Source organism: Pezoporus wallicus, unplaced genomic scaffold (genome assembly GCF_028554395.1).
Source record: "Pezoporus wallicus isolate ANWC-B61680 ecotype Strahan unplaced genomic scaffold, APGP_CSIRO_Pwel_v1 contig_5767, whole genome shotgun sequence".
In the NCBI taxonomy this organism is placed as follows: domain Eukaryota; kingdom Metazoa; phylum Chordata; class Aves; order Psittaciformes; family Psittacidae; genus Pezoporus; species Pezoporus wallicus.
Window position 1 is genome coordinate 7,755,862 of NW_026640599.1, and position 19,590 is coordinate 7,775,451.

The window sequence follows — 19,590 nt, forward strand, 5'->3', positions numbered from 1 at the left end:
AGCAAAAAGATGTCTTCTTGTAAATGCCATTAAATCCTTAAGGAAAAAAAAAAAACACAAACATTCTTCGAGGGTACTGTTGTCTATTGGAATACGTAGCCAAAGAGCTGAGGACAGAAAATATAGGTGGAATTTTTCTGTTTAAATTTATCATCCCTTCCCTATAGCACAGCACAAAAATGTTATTGTTAAAGATCTAAAAGAAGTGAAAGGGGTGTTTGTGAGCCTTAATGCTTCTTGAGGAGAAAGGAGATAGTGTATGAGAGAGAGGAAATGGAACAGCACATTCTTAGGGTTAATGTAGAAATTTATTAAATGTTTCACAGCCAAACCTGTCAACAAGCTGAGACCAGATTACCAAAGGTGCTAGTTGCATTAAGTAACACCTTTTACCTACTAAATTGCATGGGCAAGATGACATGAACAAAATAGAAAAAAAAAACAAAAAAAAAAACAACCAACCAAACACACCCCCCCCCAGTTTTCAGTGTAAAACTTTTTTTTTTTAACCCTTAATTGGAAAAACTGAACAAAAAATTTCTCATCTTTGGGATTATAGACAAAACTAACATCGTAGCTTGGGCTTTCTCCCAGATATGGAAAGCTTATCATTACAAACATTTACGCTCTTTCAAATTAATGTATTAAACCCCAAAATAATGTCAACCATGTCTCTTGCTTCTGTTCCAGAGCAGATCTGGAATGGCTGCTTTGTATCTGAATAAATGGTTACCACCTCTTGTGGTTTGATGCCCACTCCAGAATACAGAGGAGTTGTTGCTGCCATTTGTGCATGAGAGGGGAAGTTGAAGTTAGGGCAAACCTTGCGTATGTCTGCAGCATGGAAATTACAGTAGCTGCTGCTGGTTTTATTGTGGTTTTTTTTTTTCCTCAGCACCAAGATAGACAATTTTTCTTTTGAAGATGGTGGTAAAGGGAACAAACTAAGCTAGGCTGTGCTCTAAACCAAAAGTTTGCTTAATATTTGAAATAGTAAAAATTGAATTCATGCTGGGTGTTTATGATGAATGGATACAAGTGCTTTAGCTCAAGAGACAAAGTGGGGTGAGGTTTCCCTTTGTGTGAAGGATTGTCTCAGGCTATGGAGATCTCTTCTGGGATGGGTGACAGTGTGGTTGAGAGCCTGTGGTTCAGAATCAGAGGTTAAACCAGAAATTGTGGAATTGCATCAGGATTTTGTTGCTACTAGATCCCTGTGTTTAGGCTACTCAACCATGTCTTGAGTGTCTGGTCCACTTAGAGCTCCAGCTCTGCTTGTTGTAGTAGAAGCTTGAAGACAGAACTTACATGTAGGTATTTGAATTTACATATCTTACTCTCAAAATTGAATTCCACTTGAAGAGTTTCAGCCTCAGGAACCTGCTTGACAAGTTTCCTTTGGTTTATAGTAGGTCTTCTTTTACAGATTAAAGAAAATTCCTATTGTGCTGTCAATAAGAAAAATGACAACAATTTTAAATGTAAAAGTATCAGAAAAAAAAATAAAAATAAAAATTGGAACAATCGCAAAAGTAAAGACTTAAAAATAAAAGCTGATGAACTTCAGAAGTTTAGCCAATCATGCTGAGACAATTTTGACGCTCGAAGTTGAAATAATAGAAAAAAAATCAAATAGAACTGGAAGAGGACTGAGGTCTGAAATTAAAATTACTGTTATTGACATTTCAGTATCAGAGAAAAATTATAACCATTTACTGAAATTGGGTACAGTTTTACATCTAGTGTTGGATTAAACAATATTGCCAAATGGTAAAATTATATAGATCAGTGCTACAAGGGGATGAAATAAAGGCCAGGTTATTTAAAAAAAAAAAAAAGAAGCTACAGTACTGCTAGTTTACCATGAAAAGCCAGAATAGCTGTATTTATAGTATATAAAAGCTGCTGTTTATTCCAGATCTTTTTCATTACACTAGTGTACAAATTCTTTGGGAATACAAATTTACTTTCTTGCTTGGAAAAAAGATTGCGAATAAATACAAAAAATCCATTTGGAGGAATGAAAGTTTCAATGCTAACCACTATCATCAGCCTAGCAGTTGGTAGAAAATACTGAAAGGGTTCAGTTCCTTCGAGTGTTCTTTTCAGGGTAGTGTTTTAAGGTTGCAAGACTGTTTAAATGCTAATGTTATAGCCTTGGGTTAAAGAAATGCTAATTGCTATTGTTTATGAAGAGCTGCCATTCAGCATAATGCAAAAGAGGAGGCTGGGAGAATTTGCACAGAACTAACTTCAGTCTAGAAAGATAAGCTCCACCCCAGCATTACTTGGGAGTCTAGGAAAGTGAAAGTAATTTCCTCCCATTTATGCGGAGGTGACTGAGAGAACCTTTAGTCCTGCTCTGAATCACTCCATGCCCCTCTGCCGATCTTAAATGAAAGTGGGACGGTCTTGCCTGCATGTCTGAGATTAGTTTACAACTTATGTGGAAAATAGAAGAAAAAAACCCCACCGAAACATCAAGTTTTTGAAGACTATAAGATGCACATGTTGTAATGCACTCCTCAGGATTCAGGTATGCCTCCTAATAGCTGCTCAAAGCAGAATCAGCTACAGCAAGTTGCTTCAAGTCTTGTCCTGGTTGAGTTTGAATATCTCTAAGTCTATTCAGAATATCTTCATGGATGGGGACACTGAAGGTTGGTTGAGAGGTGCCTTCCAGCCCCAACTGCCCTGCAAGCCTGTAAACTTACTGCAGTCTGGTGAGCTTCTGCCACCAGCAGAGGCCGGGACCCTTTGGTCTCTCTCAAGCCTGCTACAGGGGCTGGGGCAGTTCAAAGGGCCCCAGTCTGTGAGCCTGAAACACATGGGCCACGCGTATGGCTTACAGATTTCTCCCACAGTTGGGTGAGAAATGCTTGCTGTTTATGATTCCCTTAAATTACACTTGATTTAAACCAGACAAGTGAAACTTGTCATGCAAACATTTACGTGTAACGTCTGGACAGACGACACAGTTGTTGCAAGTGTTTATGAAAGACAGATAAAGAAATCAGAGAAGCTGTTGCAATCTGCTTGCATTTTTTTTTAAAAGTCTCTTTCCATTGTTGCACACACTTGCTGGTTATTTCCTGACAAACTGGTAGCTAAAGGTTTCAGACTTTTCTTATCCTTTTTTTCTCAGTGGAATAGCTAAGCTTTTATAGCTGTTCCTCCTCAGAAATCTTCTAGCGGATCCAGAGTGGTTTAGGCTTTGTCTAGTCCTCCTCTTGTTCTTGCTCAACTAGGAGACAGTGTAGCCGTCTTCTTTAAAATGGGTATGTGAAGTATATAAATCTATTCTGTTAAGAGTCTTCTGCTCTTAGCTGGTTAGTAAATAACATTCTGCTTTCAAGAGATATGAAATTGATTTGTTGTGATTCATTCTGGATGTTTCTTCTCAAGTAAACTAACAGGTATGTGTTGGAAAAATTCTAATCCATTTTCCAGTAAATAGAGGCATTGTGATAGCTCAGACATACTGTTCTGTTAGTATTTACCAGAGGCTCTGTCTCTTCCTAAAAATAATTAGGACTTCTGGATTAGGAAGCAATTTCCTGAAAGTTCTGCTATGCTAAGAGTGGTATTTCATAGCCAACCAAGTGTGGGATTTAACTGAAAAATAGGAGATTTACAGTTTTCTCAAGGTAGAAATACTGGATTAAAACAGAGAAATGCCTCTTGATGGAAATTTCCTGACATATTTTAGGTGTACAAGAATACACGGTGCTATAACTTATACTTTCCAATGTCAAACTCTTTGAAAAAAGAAATCCATCATTTTGCACATTTTTTTTTTTCTACAGAGAATATTCTAAAATACTCCACTAGCTTTTGAAAGTAATGTTACAAAATTGCCAATACCTAATATTAGAAGTCTTGAGAAGACAGGAAGCTGTCTTCTTATCTGTTAGTACTGTCCAAAGGTAGCAGTGTTTTAAGGCAGAATGCAAATAGACTCAGGACAGCATCTGGACAATATTTTAAGGATCTGATTTACATGGAGGTAATGATGCCTGTTACCTCTCAGAACCTGCATTGCAAGGTAGCTTGACATAAGTTTAAAGTCTTATCTAATGACATATGTTACATTTATACGTTAGCATAGATTGATACATTAATTGGTACTGACTAAAGTATTAATATTTTCTGTTCTTGTTGTGAGATAACTTTGAAAAAATGAATTTACTTGTTTTTAAAAAATGCATTTTAAGCAACTCATGAAAAATAAATGCTTTGCTATTTTGTAATGGTTTCATGGGCTTCTGTTGCCTCACTGGTGATTGCTTAATGTTCTGTGATTTTTTTCTGGAATCAAGATTATTGAAAGATTGATTCTAAACACTTAAATGTTGAAAAGCATAATAATGCTTATGCAAGTTGAAGAAAAACTGTACTACTTTGTTCAGAAAAGGCACTAGCCATAGGATATGTTTGGCTGAATTTTGTTGACTTTTTTTTTAATGTGTCAAACTAAGTTTATGGTTATAATTATGGTTTGGTGAGGCTCAAATCACAATTTGTTGCTTGCTTCTAAATTATTTTTATAAAATGTAAATATCTGTAATTACAGAATATGATCAATTTAACATTTTCTAGCAGACTGTAAGCATGCATTTTATCTTTGGGCCTTGTAGCCTCATACTTGTACAGACAGAAAACGTGAGCCAATCACAGAACACACCAGACCACATCTTAATATGGCACTTAATATATCAGGATAAAACCCTGATATATTGCACTAGATATTGCTTGTGCAGCACCGCATGAGTTAAAGCAGCCACATGCTGCTTGACCATGGGACATGCTCAGTATCAGCTGTTGTCATCTCTGCTCATGATTGTTGATTTTTATACACTATTCTTTTGGTTGCTTAAAAAAAACATGCTTGAGAAATTCCTGTAATCATATAGGGTGAGACGGTAAATTATAACTGAATGATGTTACTTTCTGAAGGACATAATCTTATCTATTTTTCAAGAATCATTTTATATACCTATGCTTTGTGTCAATTTTTCCATGATTTGCAAAAGAAAAAGGAAAAACAGTCCTAACAGAAACCTTTGAGGCAAAATAGAGACAAACATTTGAAGAGATTTTATTTTTTTAATTTTTTTTTTTTTGGTCACATGATGTTTTCAAGAGCAGCATATAGTTTGGCAGGATGTATTTCTCTTTCTAGGAAAGAACAGTTACAGTTCTGAGATCTTGAGTTTTGCTGAGAAGCACCTTTGTCCTTGAGTATTCACGTCATTAACATCAAGGATCTTTCTAGAAAACAACAGAGATGCAGAGTGCTCTAGAAAAGCACTGTTATGTCATATGTATTATGTAGACATAATGGAAAAATAGGGAACCTCTATCCTTTAAAAGAGATAAAATGAAATGCTTTCAAATCAGGGAACTCTTCTAGTGTGATACTGCTGACGGAAACATCAGGTGCTACAATCTTGTGAGGAAACCTGGGAGAGAAATCTCTTGGTGGCTAGCAGAAGAGCTGTAAGAACTGCCCAGCTCCCACATGGATACCCACCTCTCATTTGTGGCTGGCTAAGTAGACAGACAGTAAGTCACATGTTTTCTCCAGGTGCAGTTCCCATGCATATTTTGCGGTAAAGGACTGAGATCTAACATGAAGTCATTCCCATCCCCAAGACTGCAGATATGCTTTTACTGTGAATGAGTATCTCCTTTGTCCTCTCTCTATATATATGTATATATAAAACAAATAGAAGAGACATGGATTAAGAAATTTTTGGTTTACCCTTATTATATGGTATTAACAGGTTTGTACATGGAGACAAGAGATATTTTGCCCCATTTTAGACACATGTAATGACAGTCTGAATAATCAGTTTGTGTACATCCTTTTACACGAAGTTTTTTCAGTAACATCTGTTGTATACTTCACTGTAAAACAGCGCTTTTCCTATAGTTTTATAACATAAAATGTTTATAATATATGTGCTCAATAAGCAGAGGTAATACCAGTGCTAAGAGAATTGACTTGTGCTTTTGCAAATTTGCTGTTGCCTCAGAATCTGAAGTGAAACACTGAGGCCAGAATTTTTTAGTAGAGCAAGATAATGAGATGCTTAGTAATAAATGTACATCATGATATATAAGCTAGTTGTAGGAAGTAGTAGAGATCAGAAAGAGTATTCTGTGTTCTATGAAAAGCACAGAATATTAAGTATTTCTAGAGCGTTTTTCTTTCCTTGATGTTCATTGAGGTCTCAAACATTCAACCAACTAGTAACAGCTTATCTACCATGATGACACATTAATTGGATATAAGAATTTTCCATGCTTGCAGTTAGATATTGAGCTATCGTCTAAGAAGGTTTCCACATGTCTAAGGAGGTTTTCACAGTCAGACTGAACATTATTTTCAGTAATGTCCTGTCTCAGGCAGGATTTTTTCTGTCTTAAAAAAAAACTTTTTTGGAAAAAAAGCTGTTTTAGAGAATGACAGTTCTATTTTGGAGAATTGCAGTTTGGCCTGTTTTGGAAGAGCAGAGAGCCAGATCCACAGAAGACCTCAGATCTCGAGGAGGACTTTCAGTAACAAAGTCTAAATTTGATCAGTAAAGAACCTTTCAGGTTCTCACAGGTGTGTGAATTTTCACTGTTGAATTCCCTCAGTGCTCACAGCTCTGCTTTTCTTTTTGTCTCTGTTTGGGTCCATCTTCTTAGGTCTTAGAAATGTGATGTCTGTTGCTTTTCATCTCAGTACTTGTTTGAAACTTCAGGTTTGGCCTGAACCCAGGACATGTGCACAGTAATATTTAGTGTCCTTTTATCCATTTTAGCTTTGGCTTCACTGCTTCACTAGTAGCTCATGCCTAGAGAATACCATTTAGATAGGATGAGGTCCTCCAAGTAAACCGAGACAAGAATGTCCCTCCCTAAGGAGAAACAAAATGTGACTACTGCAGCTCCTCAAAGCACCTATTGTCTAGACTCTTTTTTGGTGGTGTTTCACTTTGTGTAATTTGAATACGTTATTTCTTGGGTTTTGTTTTTTTGTTTTTTTTTTTAAGATAGGTAATACGTCATGTATAAATTCTTGGTTGCTTAATTATGACACCATTAATTATTTTAATGAGGAAATGCAAGTGAACTCTTTGGGTAACCTTTTCTTCCATGTGTGTTGGTAAAGTCTTTCTGTTCCTATTCTTCATAGAGACATTTGTGTTTTAAATACTACATTCATTCAAAATTCTATAGGACATTTGATAGGGTATCTTATATCCGTCTTTCCAAGACTGTGACCCAAGAGACTTTAAAATTTAATTTCCAAAGCAGTCACATTCACTGTACACACCAGGGACAGCAGCATATGGCAGAAAAGCCACATGAACTGCATTTCTTGAATGGTACAGAATTGCTCTCTGTGTGAGGCAACAGCTCTTAACTGCTACATTTCTTTCAGTGTACTTAGCCATTACTTTGAGATTGAAAATACAACCTTTTGATGGTTGCTGAAACATCTACAGATTTTTCTTTTTCTTCATGTGAAATAAGAATGTAAAGCTAATGGATAACTTCAGCTCATCTGCAAACTGGTATTGTGCATGCTGTCTAAACATAGGCATATTACAGTTAGCAGAGGCTTTTGAGGGGAATTGCTGTGTTCCTTTTCTGAAAAACCTTTCAAAAGCTTAATTAGCCAAAGCACCTAACACTAGATACCAGAAGTCAAATAAGCTAAATTTACTACCCTCTTAGCACTGTTCTTTCATAGTGCTAGTGACTATTGCTATCATTACTATCGTTAGAGTTAATAATTATAATAACTTATTAGTAACAATATCATAGAATCATAGAATGGTTTGAGTTGGAAGGGACCTTAAGGACCACCCAGTTCCAATTTTCTGCCATGAACAGGGGCACCTTCCACTAGACCAGGCTGATCAAAGCCCCATCCAGCCTGTCCTTGAATGCTTCCAGGGATAAGGCATTTGTAACTTCCCTGGACAACCTGTTCCAGGACCTTGCAGCCTTCATAGTAAAGAATATTTTCCTAATATCTAAGTCTACCCTATTTCAGCTTAAAGCCATTACCATTTGTCCTATCACCCATGTAAGAAGTCCCTCCCCGGATTTCTTGTAAGCCCTCTTTAGATGCTGGGCTGCTCCAAGGTCTACCTGGAACCTTGTCTTCTCCAGGCTGAACAACCCCAGGTCTTTCCGCCTGCCTTCATAGCAGAGGTGCTTCAGCCCTCAGGCCATCCTTGTGGCCTCCTCTGGACCTGCTCAAGTAGGTCTGTATCCCTCTTGTGTTGGGGGCCCCGTATCCCTCTTGTATTGGGGGCCCCAGAGCTGAATGCAGTACTCCAAGTAAGGTCTCATGAGAGCAGAGCAGAGGGAGAGAATCACATCCCTCGAACTGCTGGTCACACTTCTCTTGACGTAGCCCAGGATATGGTTGGCTTTCTGGGATGCAAGAGCACACTACTGGCTCATGTTGAGCTTCTCATCAATGAACACTCCCAAGTCATTCTCCACAGGGCTGCTCTGAACCTGTTCTCTGCCCAGCCTGTATTTGTGCTTGGCATTGACCTGACCCAGGTGCAGGACCTTGAACTTTTACTATAATTAGTAAAATAGAATCATAGAATAGTTAGGGTTGGAAAGGACCTTAAGATCATCTAGTTCCAACCCCCTGCCATGGGCAGGGACACCTCACACTAAACCATGTCACCCAAGTCTTCGTCCAACCTGGCCTTGAACACCGCCAGGGATGGAGCATTCACAACCTCCCTGGGCAACCCATTCCAGTGCCTCACCACCCTAACAGGAAAGAACTTCTTCCTTAGATCCCATCTAAACTTCCCCTGTTTAAGTTTTAACCCATTACCCCTTGTTCTGTCACTACAGTCCCTAATGAAGAGTCCCTCCCCAGCATCCTCATAGGCCCCCTTCAGGTACTGGAAGGCTGCTATGAGGTCTCCACGCAGCCTTCTCTTCTCCAGGCTGAACAGCCCCAACTTTCTCAGCCTATCTTCATACGGGAAGTGCTCCAGTCCCCTGATTATCCTCGTGGTCCTCCTCTGGACTTGTTCCAACAGTTCCATGTCCTTTTTATGTTGAGGACACGAGAACTGCACACAATACTCGAAGTGAGGTCTCACAAGAGCAGAGTAGAGGGGCAGGATCACCTCCTTGAACCTGCTGGTCACGCTCCTTTTGATGCAGCCCAGGATACAGTTGGCTTTCTGGGCTGCAAGCACACATTGAAGCCGGCTCATGTTCATTTTTTATCAACCAACACCCCCAAGTCCTTCTGCACAGGGCTTCTCTGAATCTCTGCTTTGTCCAACCTGTAGCTGTGCCTGGGATTGCTCCGACCCAGGTGTAGGACCTTGCACTTGGCATGGTTAAACTTCATGAGGTTGGCATCAGCCCACCTCACAAGCGTGTCAAGGTTCCTCTGGATGGCATTCTTTTCCTCCAGGGTATCAACCGAACCACACAGCTTGGTGTCATCAGCAAACTTGCTGAGGGTGCACTCAATCCCACTGTCCATGTCACCGACAAAGGTGTTGAACAAGACCAGTCCCAACACCAGTCCCTGAGGGACACCACTCATTACTGGTCTCCAGCCGGACATTGAGCCATTGATGACAACTCTTTGTGTGCGGCCATCCAGCCAGTTCTTTATCCACCGAGTGGTCCATCCATCAAATTGATGTCTCTCCAATTTAGAGACAAGGATGTGGCAAACGCTTTGCACAAGTCCAGGTAGATGACATCAACTGCTCTACCCCTGTCCATCAGTTCCGTAGCCCCATCATAGAAGGCCAGGATTTCCTCTTAGTGAAGCCATGCTGGCTGTCACCAAGCACCTTGTTGATTTTCATGTGCCTTAGCATGCCTTCCAGGAGAATCTGCTCCAAGATTTTGCCAGGCACAGAGGTGAGACTGACTGGTGTGTAATTCCCTGGGTCATCCATTTTCCCCTTCTTGAAAATGGGGGTTATATTTCCCTTTCTCCAGTCAATGGGAACTTCACCTGACTGCCATGATTTTTCAAATATGATGGACAGTGGCTTAGCAACTTCATTCACCAGCTACTTCAGGACCCACAGATGGATTTCATCAGGTCCCATAGACTTGTGCACGTTCAGGTCCTTAAGATGGTCTCGAACCGAATCCTCTCCTACAGTGGGCCCAAGGTCTTCATTCTCACAGTCCCTGCATCTGCCTTCCAAGACTTGGGTGGTGTGGTCAGAGCCTTTGCCAGGGAAGACTGAGGCAAAGAAGTAATTGAGAACCTCAGCCTTCTCCAAATCCAGGGTAGCCAGTTCTCGCAGTAGCTTCCAGAGTGGGCCTACATTGTCGCTAGTCTGTTTTTTATTCGCTACTTACCTATAGAATCCCTTCCTGTCATCCTTGAACAGTCTGTTCAGTTTAGTTTAGACCACTCCGTTTGTAAGCTTCCCAAAACAAAAATCTTTAGGAACTATATTTGACATAAAAGGTGTAGGCAAGCATTTCAAAATCACTCTGAACCTAAAAGCATATTATCTCCTCAGTTCTGACATCCCTTTCATTGCTGTTCTGTAAATTGGTTGAGCAAATGGTGATGCTTCGAGGTTTGTATTATCTCAGCTGAATTTATACAATCTACCAGCCTTCAGATTAGACCAGTGTATATGATAGGTAGTTTTTAGTGGCAGAAAAACAACGTAACGCTTCTAAGTTCTTCTCATAGGTGTTATGAGTTATGATAAAAGGATTTTTTTTTAAATGTGCAAACTACACACACATATATATTCTTACATTTGTTTGCAAACTCAGTTTTATTGATTTTTAATTTTTGTTCATAGTAGTATTGATTTTCATTTAAAGGCCTTAAAAGGCGTTATTCACTATCTGCTTTCCAAGTCTTTCCAAATGCTTTGCTTTTAAATGGGATCAGGTGTTTCATGTGTTATGATGATTTGAAATGAAAAATGGAGTAAATTATTGTGTTATTCAGTACTTGGTTACACACATGCCTTCAGGTATTCCAGAAAGGTTTTGCTTTTTTATTGCTGTTCTCCAATCCAGACTTTGTATGCTATTAATGGGGGGATATTGTTGGTTGGAGGGGTTTTTAGCTGTGATGTTTGGAACAGATGTGTAAGCCTGATCCAGCTTGACAAGTAACCCAGATATCCTACTGCCTGTCTGCTCACACAGCCTTACTTTGTGACCTTAAAGCTTCTTCCCCACCACATAACTAAAATTCAGGTGCTGCATCATTGTATGAACAGACCTGCACTAGTCATGTCATGTTGGCTATATTTTGGCCATGTGCTAAATATATTTTTTCTGCTCACAGAAGAGAAAAATGTGACCTATGGTGATGAGGTTTGGTGAGAATGGAGAATACTAGAGGAATGCAAAGGCAGGCAGGCATTTAGAAGTTACCACGTGTGACCACAAAGTAAGCACAGATTAACACTTTCAAACACAATTAGTGATTCTGGGTAGGCTTCCCTTAAGACAGCAGCTTTTTTTTTTTAAGAAGGCACAGAGACTTTGCTTTCCTAAAATCATGTTCTTTGTGGATATTTGAACTTTGAAACCCCAAAACTTTTGGCAACCAAAATTACAGGTCTCGTTGTAAGCATTAGTACAGTACTTTCACTTCAGCTCCTAGAGGTAAGCACCCACATTCATACTTTGGTCAGATGAAGCATTGTCCATCATCAGTATTTCAGAACAACTAAGCAACAAGAGTCAGAGGAACAACTCTTTTGAAAATTTAATTGATATCTGGTACAAGGCAGATATGATTTTTTGGTTTTCACTTTGTTTTTTTCACAATGGGGTTCCTAATTGTGACGTATCTGCAACATGTGGTTTTGCATTGCATTTGGCCTGATCAGTGAGGTATTTACCAGATTTTTAATTCATTTTGTTTCACATTGTGAAATTTCTCTGGATGCTTTTTTTTTTTTTTTTCCCTTTGTCAGATGCTCAGGGAACAAAAAAAAAAAAAACAACAAGCAAGAGAAAACAGCAAATCTTGCTCATTTCTCTTTCTTTGCTTTTGTTTTACAGGAGACACATGAAATTGTGGCTATCAAGAAATTCAAAGACAGCGAAGGTAACCTTTTCTGCTGCCTCATCTTTCATGAAGATAACTACATTGTTAATATCTCTCCAGTTAAAATAAGAAGTCTCATATATCAAGACGTGATTTAAAGATGATAATAATTTATTAGCTCTGTGACTATTCAAGGCACTTGACCCTTCATACCTGCCAGGGGACTGCATTGCACACTCCAACTAGATAACTACCTTTCTTTCTTGATCCGTCTATCTTAATATGGCTGAGATTGCAGTGTCATACACAGTAGTAAGATCTACCACTTGGAGAGTGGATGTGATCAGAAAATGGCAAAAAACCCTTGTCGTAGGGCTTGCAGAGTCTTTGGGCTTTATCACCCTTCCTCCATGGGAAGGGACCTAAATATTAGGGGAAATTGAGGGGGTAAATGAAGGAGACTGAGAGAAGTCACTGAGAAGTTCAGCGGCATAAATTGGAATCAGGGAGCTCTCAGGAATCTGTGGGAAGATATGAGGGAGCTGGGTGGTGAGGCAGAGGCTCTGTCCTGCCTTCAGCAGATTGTACTTTTCACAGGCAATTTGCTCTTTGCTCCCTCACAGCACCTTCTGTAAACCCTTCACTATTGCTGAGTTTGCTGAGAGTGGGGAAGAGCCATCTCCTGCAAGGCTTACTGTTGTTGGCAAAGTGGATGGCACAAAGCAGGACACATAGAAATTATTTCAGGGCTGCACACACTTATTCCTCAGCAGCAATAATAAACCCAAAGATTTGTATACGGCAATACTGGCTCTCTAACCTGAGCATTTTAGAGGACAGTAAATCCTAGTATCCTATCATAGGCAAAATCGGCAATCACCCATGAAAGCAACTGCCTACCTTGCATACAGCAGAAGTTAATCCTGATCCCTAATGGCCTAGCAAAAACAGAAAGAGAAGCCAAGTATGAAGTAATATGAGGATTCATCCCAGTCTAAGGCAATGCAGCTATGATTTGCCATATACCAAGGCTTTAGCTGAAAGCTAGTGATGTGGTTTAAGGAAACAGCAGTCACTTTATTTTAGCAAACCTTTATTTTTTCTTATTGTTATAGGATTGCTGTTGGCCATGGAGGTATGGTTGGTTACAAGGACTGTAAATTTCAGAGTCAGTTAGACACAGCAAAGTTCGATTTGTACCTGTTGATTTATGCAGTGCAAACTCTATGCTTTGCAGCTGATTTTGCCAGACGCTTGAAGAGTGCATTTGATGAAATCTTTAGCTCCGCTAGTCAGAAATCTTTTTTAAATCCCTGCCAAAGAGTGTAGATGTTCAATTAATTGTGGTGACCCTTTTGACCAGCTCATGTGAGTACTTCAGAATTGCTTTTTGGAACTCAATATGGCTATTTAGTATAGATCCTAGGCAATGAATCTCAATATTAAGCCCTAATAAGGATTATTTTATTAGACTATCTACCAGAAAATGAAAATGAAAAATGCAGCATTGCCATTAGGAGCTATCCAAGAGTATTACATAATACTAGTTAACATGACTGATGAATGCTCTTCAGAGTGGTAGGTAGTTGTTTACAAGTTTCTGGAAATATGATAGTTCTTTTGATGGATTTGGTTCAGCCGATTTTACATCTGTCTTGTCAATATAGTAGTTCATTAGAAATCTGAATATAATGTAACTGTTTCTATTGCCATTTTTATGTCACTGAATTTTTGCTGCTGTCTGACATAGGCGTGCTAAATGCTCTGGAAAACAGTGTCTCTAGTTATATATGATATTATGTAATCAAGCTGATGCAAGCCAACAACAAGCACTCAGTCTTAAAATAAAATGATTTAGATTGTCCTAAATTATATACTTTTAATCAAAACATTTGTGGTGATATTATTTTGTTTTCTTTCCCCCCTGCTACATGTCACTTTTTTTTTTTTCCCTCTCTCTCTTCTGATGATGATTATATGCATTTGTATGACCTCTGTTATTCTCTCTCCATTGCAAACCTGGTTTTGCATTCTACTTGCTTGGAAAAACAATTTCTGTTCCTTGTTTCTTCTTTCTCTGTCTCTGTCTTTGTGGTACCTGATCTGCAAATATTATTTAGCTTTGAATTTATGCAATCATATCCTATTTAATATCCCTCTGTTGTGGATAACAGATCTAAGAGATTAAGAAGCCTGCTTTTACATGTGTATGGGCAAATTTACTGAATTAATGGATTTCATTTTGTGAAATTAAAAATAAAACCTAATATAATCTGATTTACTTGATATTTTATTGGTAGGATCCTTTAGAGCCCAGTAAGTTCAGAGGCCTTGATAATAGGCAGTGTTCAAAGCTTTAGGTAAACCACTCCTCTTGAACAGTGTTCAGACTAGATTATCAAAACAATAGCTAAATTTCTTGACTCCTCAGAATCAGATTCAAGGCTTTGTTGAGTCAGTGCTTGCTCTGCCGCTCTCTGTGGCTGCTACAGTGGCTTGCATTGCTTAATTTCCATCAAAAGCCTCATGGGGAAACTTGCAGGACTTACAAATCTATGCTTTGATCTTTAAGTTTCTCATGGCTTTTGGAGAAAGGTTTTCAGACTCAAATATATTTCTTTGACATTGTTCAAACATGAGCTTTACATTCCAGTGTTTCTGCTGAGGACATCCTAACCTTGCCAGTGCTTAATGTGTGTGACATGTTTGTGGGGTAGAAGATGTCTGTACACATACATGCATATTTTTGAAGCATTTTAGTGCTCTTCATAATGAAAAAGATAGAAATGCAAATTATTTGTTTCTTACAACATTTTCTGCCACTGAAAACCTAGAATGTAGTGATGGGAAGTCTGTGAGAGTTGTATAGTGACAGCAGTCACCAGTTACCTCTCTTTCAGTGCAGAAGCATCCAGGCAGCAGATGTCATTCTAGAAAATCAGCCTTTTTCTCTGTAGTATCTAGAAACAGAACCGGGGTTCAAAATGAAGTTTTGTAATACTTGTTACTCGGGATTTTGTTTTGTTTTTAGTAAGTTTTACTGTCACTTTTACTTTGCACTCTAGAAAATGAAGAAGTCAAAGAAACCACTTTACGAGAGCTTAAAATGCTTCGCACTTTGAAGCAGGAGAACATAGTGGAGCTGAAGGAAGCCTTCAGAAGAAGAGGAAAATTATACTTAGTTTTTGAATATGTGGAAAAAGTGAGTTGGGTTTTACTGTCCTTGCCACAGTTATATCGTCAGTTTGCTGGAAAAGTCTTTAAAATTACTTTTAAAAATTAAGCTATTCTAATCTGTAAAAGGAGCAGCAGAAACTTTAATACAATCTGAATTGCTGCAATTAGACGTTTATGTGAGAAAGCGACACTGATAACTTTACTATTGTTTTCACTTCATGTGTTCAGATAAAAAAAATGTTCTTGCATGTATGAAAGTAAACATGTTCAAATTATGTAGACTGGAATATATATCACATGAAAAAAAAATACCTATCCAAACTATTTAGTCCTGTTTAATTGTAAAGCTGATTAACTGTCCTGCGTTATGTTGTGTAATGAATCTTGATGTAGTCTTTCAAAGCAAGATCATAGACTTTCGACCTTGGAATCTGTTTCAACTTTCTCTACCTTTCCCTGTTAAAAATAAGACTTGTGTGTGTTTCTGTAACAAGGCCACTATCAATAGTTGCTTAGAGGGATTTGGCAAAGATTACTGTCATTATCTCCAATCCTGACCTCATTTGAAGCAATTCCAAAATTTCCTTCGATTGGCCTACTACCAGACACCCTTGTCTGTTTCCAGGGAGAAACAACCTAGAACAGATTGGTTTGTTGGTTTTTTGTAGTTGTTATTTTTTTTGGTTTTGTTTTTTTTTTTTTTTGGGGGGGGTGGTGTTTTTTTTTGTTGTTGTTGTTTGTTTTTTTTTTTTTATTTTTGCAACTTTTGTGACGAAGGCAGGCCTTCCCTCTGTATTCTAAGCAATTAACATTTCTTCATGGAAAGAAACAGACAATATTCAGATACACACAGTAAAAATAAGCACAAACTTAAATATATGGGTCTCTGTATCTTTCATAAGATATTGCTCCCTTGACTGAAATTTTCATTTAATATCTGCCAGTGTGATGTTTCAGTTTAGCCGAGCGCTAGTCCTCTTCAGTCAATTCTTTCTTGTTTAAAGATTCTTCACCCTAAATACTGTGTCTCCTTTATGCAATTCTCAATTTATTATGTGATACAACTTTATTGCATAATGTGCGGAGACCAGTATTAGCCCACAGTTTGGCTGAAATCAGTTTTGTTTTTTACCAGCAGCTCAGCACCTTCTGATGTGGTGGATCGTAGCTCTAACATCCAAAACTTGGCTTGTTCTACCTGTGTTCCTTGTAACTATTCCAGACACGTGGAACGTCTTTCATCACACACCAATTTAGAACATGCATTTAATTTTCTATTATAGTTGACTTGTCTAAGCTGTCCATAGCGGTGGGTTGGAAGACCAGAATAAGTAAAAGACATTGAATTGATCAGATAAAGAGTTTACTTCAAATATAGTTAATATTGGTAAGAACAGCAGGCTGCAATATCTTAACATTATTTGCATCAGAATAAAATAATGATAAAGGTGGAAATCATGTATAGTCTGTGCCTCATGTAATGGTTGCATTTGTTTTCACTTAAACATCACCGTCCATGAACATTTCTCATTTTCAGATATGTCAAATAGTTTCTTTGAAGACCTGGATGATTTCTGTATTTTTGGATGAGGGGAGAGTAGGAGAAATTAAATAAAATGTGCTATAGTAAGCTAATTTTTATTTTAGCTGGTGATGAGCACCTTGTGTCCTTTAGGGAATCTTAGCTCTGCAAAACTCAAATCCAGATTACTTAAATTCACCTTTATTCTAATCTCCTTTATTCATCATCTCCTTAGTTAATGTCTTTATATAGGATTATGTCTTGCCATGATGCTACTATTTTGGTTCCTGTTTGTAACACTAACTTCTTGACTTACTTATCCAGATCCACAGGCTCTATGTGGACAAGAGTCTAACTAAAATCAATGTGATTCCTAAACAGAATTTTTTTTTACTCATTTCTGAAATGTATTTCTAAGGAAATTTATGCTCGAGCACGTGTTCCCGTATTTGTTCACAGATTTTAAAACTTAGAGGTGGTGGGGTTTTTTGATTGTTTTTTTTGTGTTTTTTTTTTTTTTCCCAAATATTGTAAGTCTCCATTTGTTTTGTCATATATGTGGGTTTGTTAAAATATTTTGCAAGAGAAACCTCAAAAGAATGTACTCTACAGCTAAAGAAAATGTTTGTCAAAGACAAGGTAAATATATTTTAAATGAAAAATCTACAGATGCTCAAATCCATAATTAAATTAGTTGTGTACGGCAGCATAGCCAAAATACTTACCTGTATTTCGGTGTGCAGTAAATAAGATTTTCCTCTTTTCAAGTGGGCTGCTGCTGCTTGTTATTCATTCAGGATTCAGAGTGAAAGATACCCTGTACTTATACTTGTGCAGAATTGGAGGCATTTGCTAGCATAATGGGAATCTAAGTGTCCTTTTTCAAAGAGGAAATTTATTAGTATCAGCAATCAATCTATTTGCTTCCCTAGGTTTATCATAAAACAGTTAATATGGCCATAGCTAGTGTAGTGCAAATATGTCTAAGATTAGTATTGCTGTTACATAGCTACAGGATATGGCCTAGGTTTCTATTTTTGCACCTATGAGATGTTTTATATCTGTTACTTCATTTTCACTAAAAGGCTTGTGTTGCTTTAACTATACCCATTCACGTACAGACATGGTTTGTGATTAATCATGGCCCGGTCAATGCAGTAAACTAGCTTCACAATGAAGAAAAGTGTATTAAAGCACCATTGGATATTTACAAAATTCTGTGCTCCACTAAAATTTTCATATAACCACACCGTCCTGGTGGTTCTGTTTGAGCAAATTTTTGTAACAAAGAGGACTTTTTAGAAATTTTAGCATGAGTGGTCCTTTAAGGACTTGTGTTATAGTTGTGGTTCACCTTTAAGGATTATTGTCTTCACAAGTGCTTTCTCTAGAATGAGATCAGGTAGTAGTATGCTTACGATTAAAATACACTCCTTTAGTGTGTAACTATTGATTTTTGCACAGCCAGGTTCAGTGGCCTAAGTACGTTGCATCATAATGCTGAAAGTATGCTATTTTCTAGCAACTAGCGTGCAACTTCATATTAAATAATGTGTGTTTTTAACATTTAGAATATGCTTGAATTGCTAGAAGAAATGCCAAATGGAGTTCCACCAGAAAAAGTGAAAAGCTATATCTACCAGCTAATTAAAGCAATTCATTGGTGCCATAAGAATGATATTGTTCATAGAGGTAAGTGTGTAGTTCTCTGCATAGAAACAAGCCTAGGTAGGAATTTGCTTTCTAAAGGGAAAGATGTTACAGCTTGATGTAATTTGCATTTGACGTAAATATAAGCAATTGCTTTATATCAACAGAAAAAAAAAGCGCTGTAAATTTGGCTGGCTCTTAAGTCTGTTGCATGACTTCAGATCATTTTAAAACTCAGTTCATCTACATGTAAAGCTTGCTGTCCAGTCTTTAGGATATGGTATAAATGTTTTATCATATGCACAGTGAAGTAAAACTGCAGTACAGACATTACCAAAGGAATAGGAATTTTTTTAAACATTTCATGATGCTTAGTCATTTCACTTTTGAATGTGATAGTAGAATATTAGGAGGAAAATAACCCAAAACTTAAAAGCTTGGTCCACCCTGTGTTTTACTTCTTAAGGCAGTTCCTCCCAGTTTCCATGAGTTCAGCTGTGTATATTTACTTTCTCCTCTAAGCTTCAAGCACTTAGAGTGTACATATCTTGATGTGTGACTTTATCTAGTTTTATGTGGTTTATTTAATAAAATTGTATTTGCTTTGTGGCCTTCCAAGAGTAACATTTCTAATTCATGTTTCCAATAAATTAAATTTCCCATACAATATGCTATTTATATTTGAGACTGATCAAGCATAAGCAAGAGTCTGAAAATGTTTTGTAAAATATACTGGAAAAATACAGCATAAATGAATACCACAATATCCATACAGGAATAAAAAAAAAGGGGGGGGGGGGCTTAAAGCTAGACAGTGCATTTTTGTAAACAACGGACAAGAGATGATCAAGATCATCATAACTGAAAATGTTGAGCACAGCACGTGTTTGATTGGTTAAGTGGGTGATTAAATGTCAGTTCTTTGTAGTATTTTGCAATATGCAGTATTCTGTATGTTGGTTTGCTGCCCAGGAATATCTGTAAGCACCTTTTATCTTCCAATATTTTGTTGGGAAACAGTTTAAAAGACTTCAAAGGAAGAAAATTAATTCTGCATGTTCACAAACTGAATAGCTGGAAGCTGTTTCAGCAGTTGTTCTTGTAATGCTTCATTTATGATTGCATGAATAACTCTAAATACATTATAATGAAATAATATTTGTTGACAAAGTTCAAAATTAAAAAGAGAAGTTAATGG

The 19,590-nt window shown here is 37.7% G+C and overlaps 1 protein-coding gene across 2 annotated transcripts in view; it reads left to right on the forward strand.

Moving 5' to 3' along the window:
- Positions 1 to 19,590, forward strand: part of CDKL5 (cyclin dependent kinase like 5) — a 132,107-nt gene that overhangs the window by 72,023 nt on the left and 40,494 nt on the right. For both annotated transcript variants that reach the window (XM_057419697.1, XM_057419698.1), the window contains exons 4-6: positions 12,058 to 12,103; positions 15,109 to 15,245; positions 18,314 to 18,434. In XM_057419697.1, coding sequence (XP_057275680.1) covers positions 12,058 to 12,103; positions 15,109 to 15,245; positions 18,314 to 18,434 — 304 coding nt within the window. The remainder of the gene's footprint in view (positions 1 to 12,057; positions 12,104 to 15,108; positions 15,246 to 18,313; positions 18,435 to 19,590) is intronic.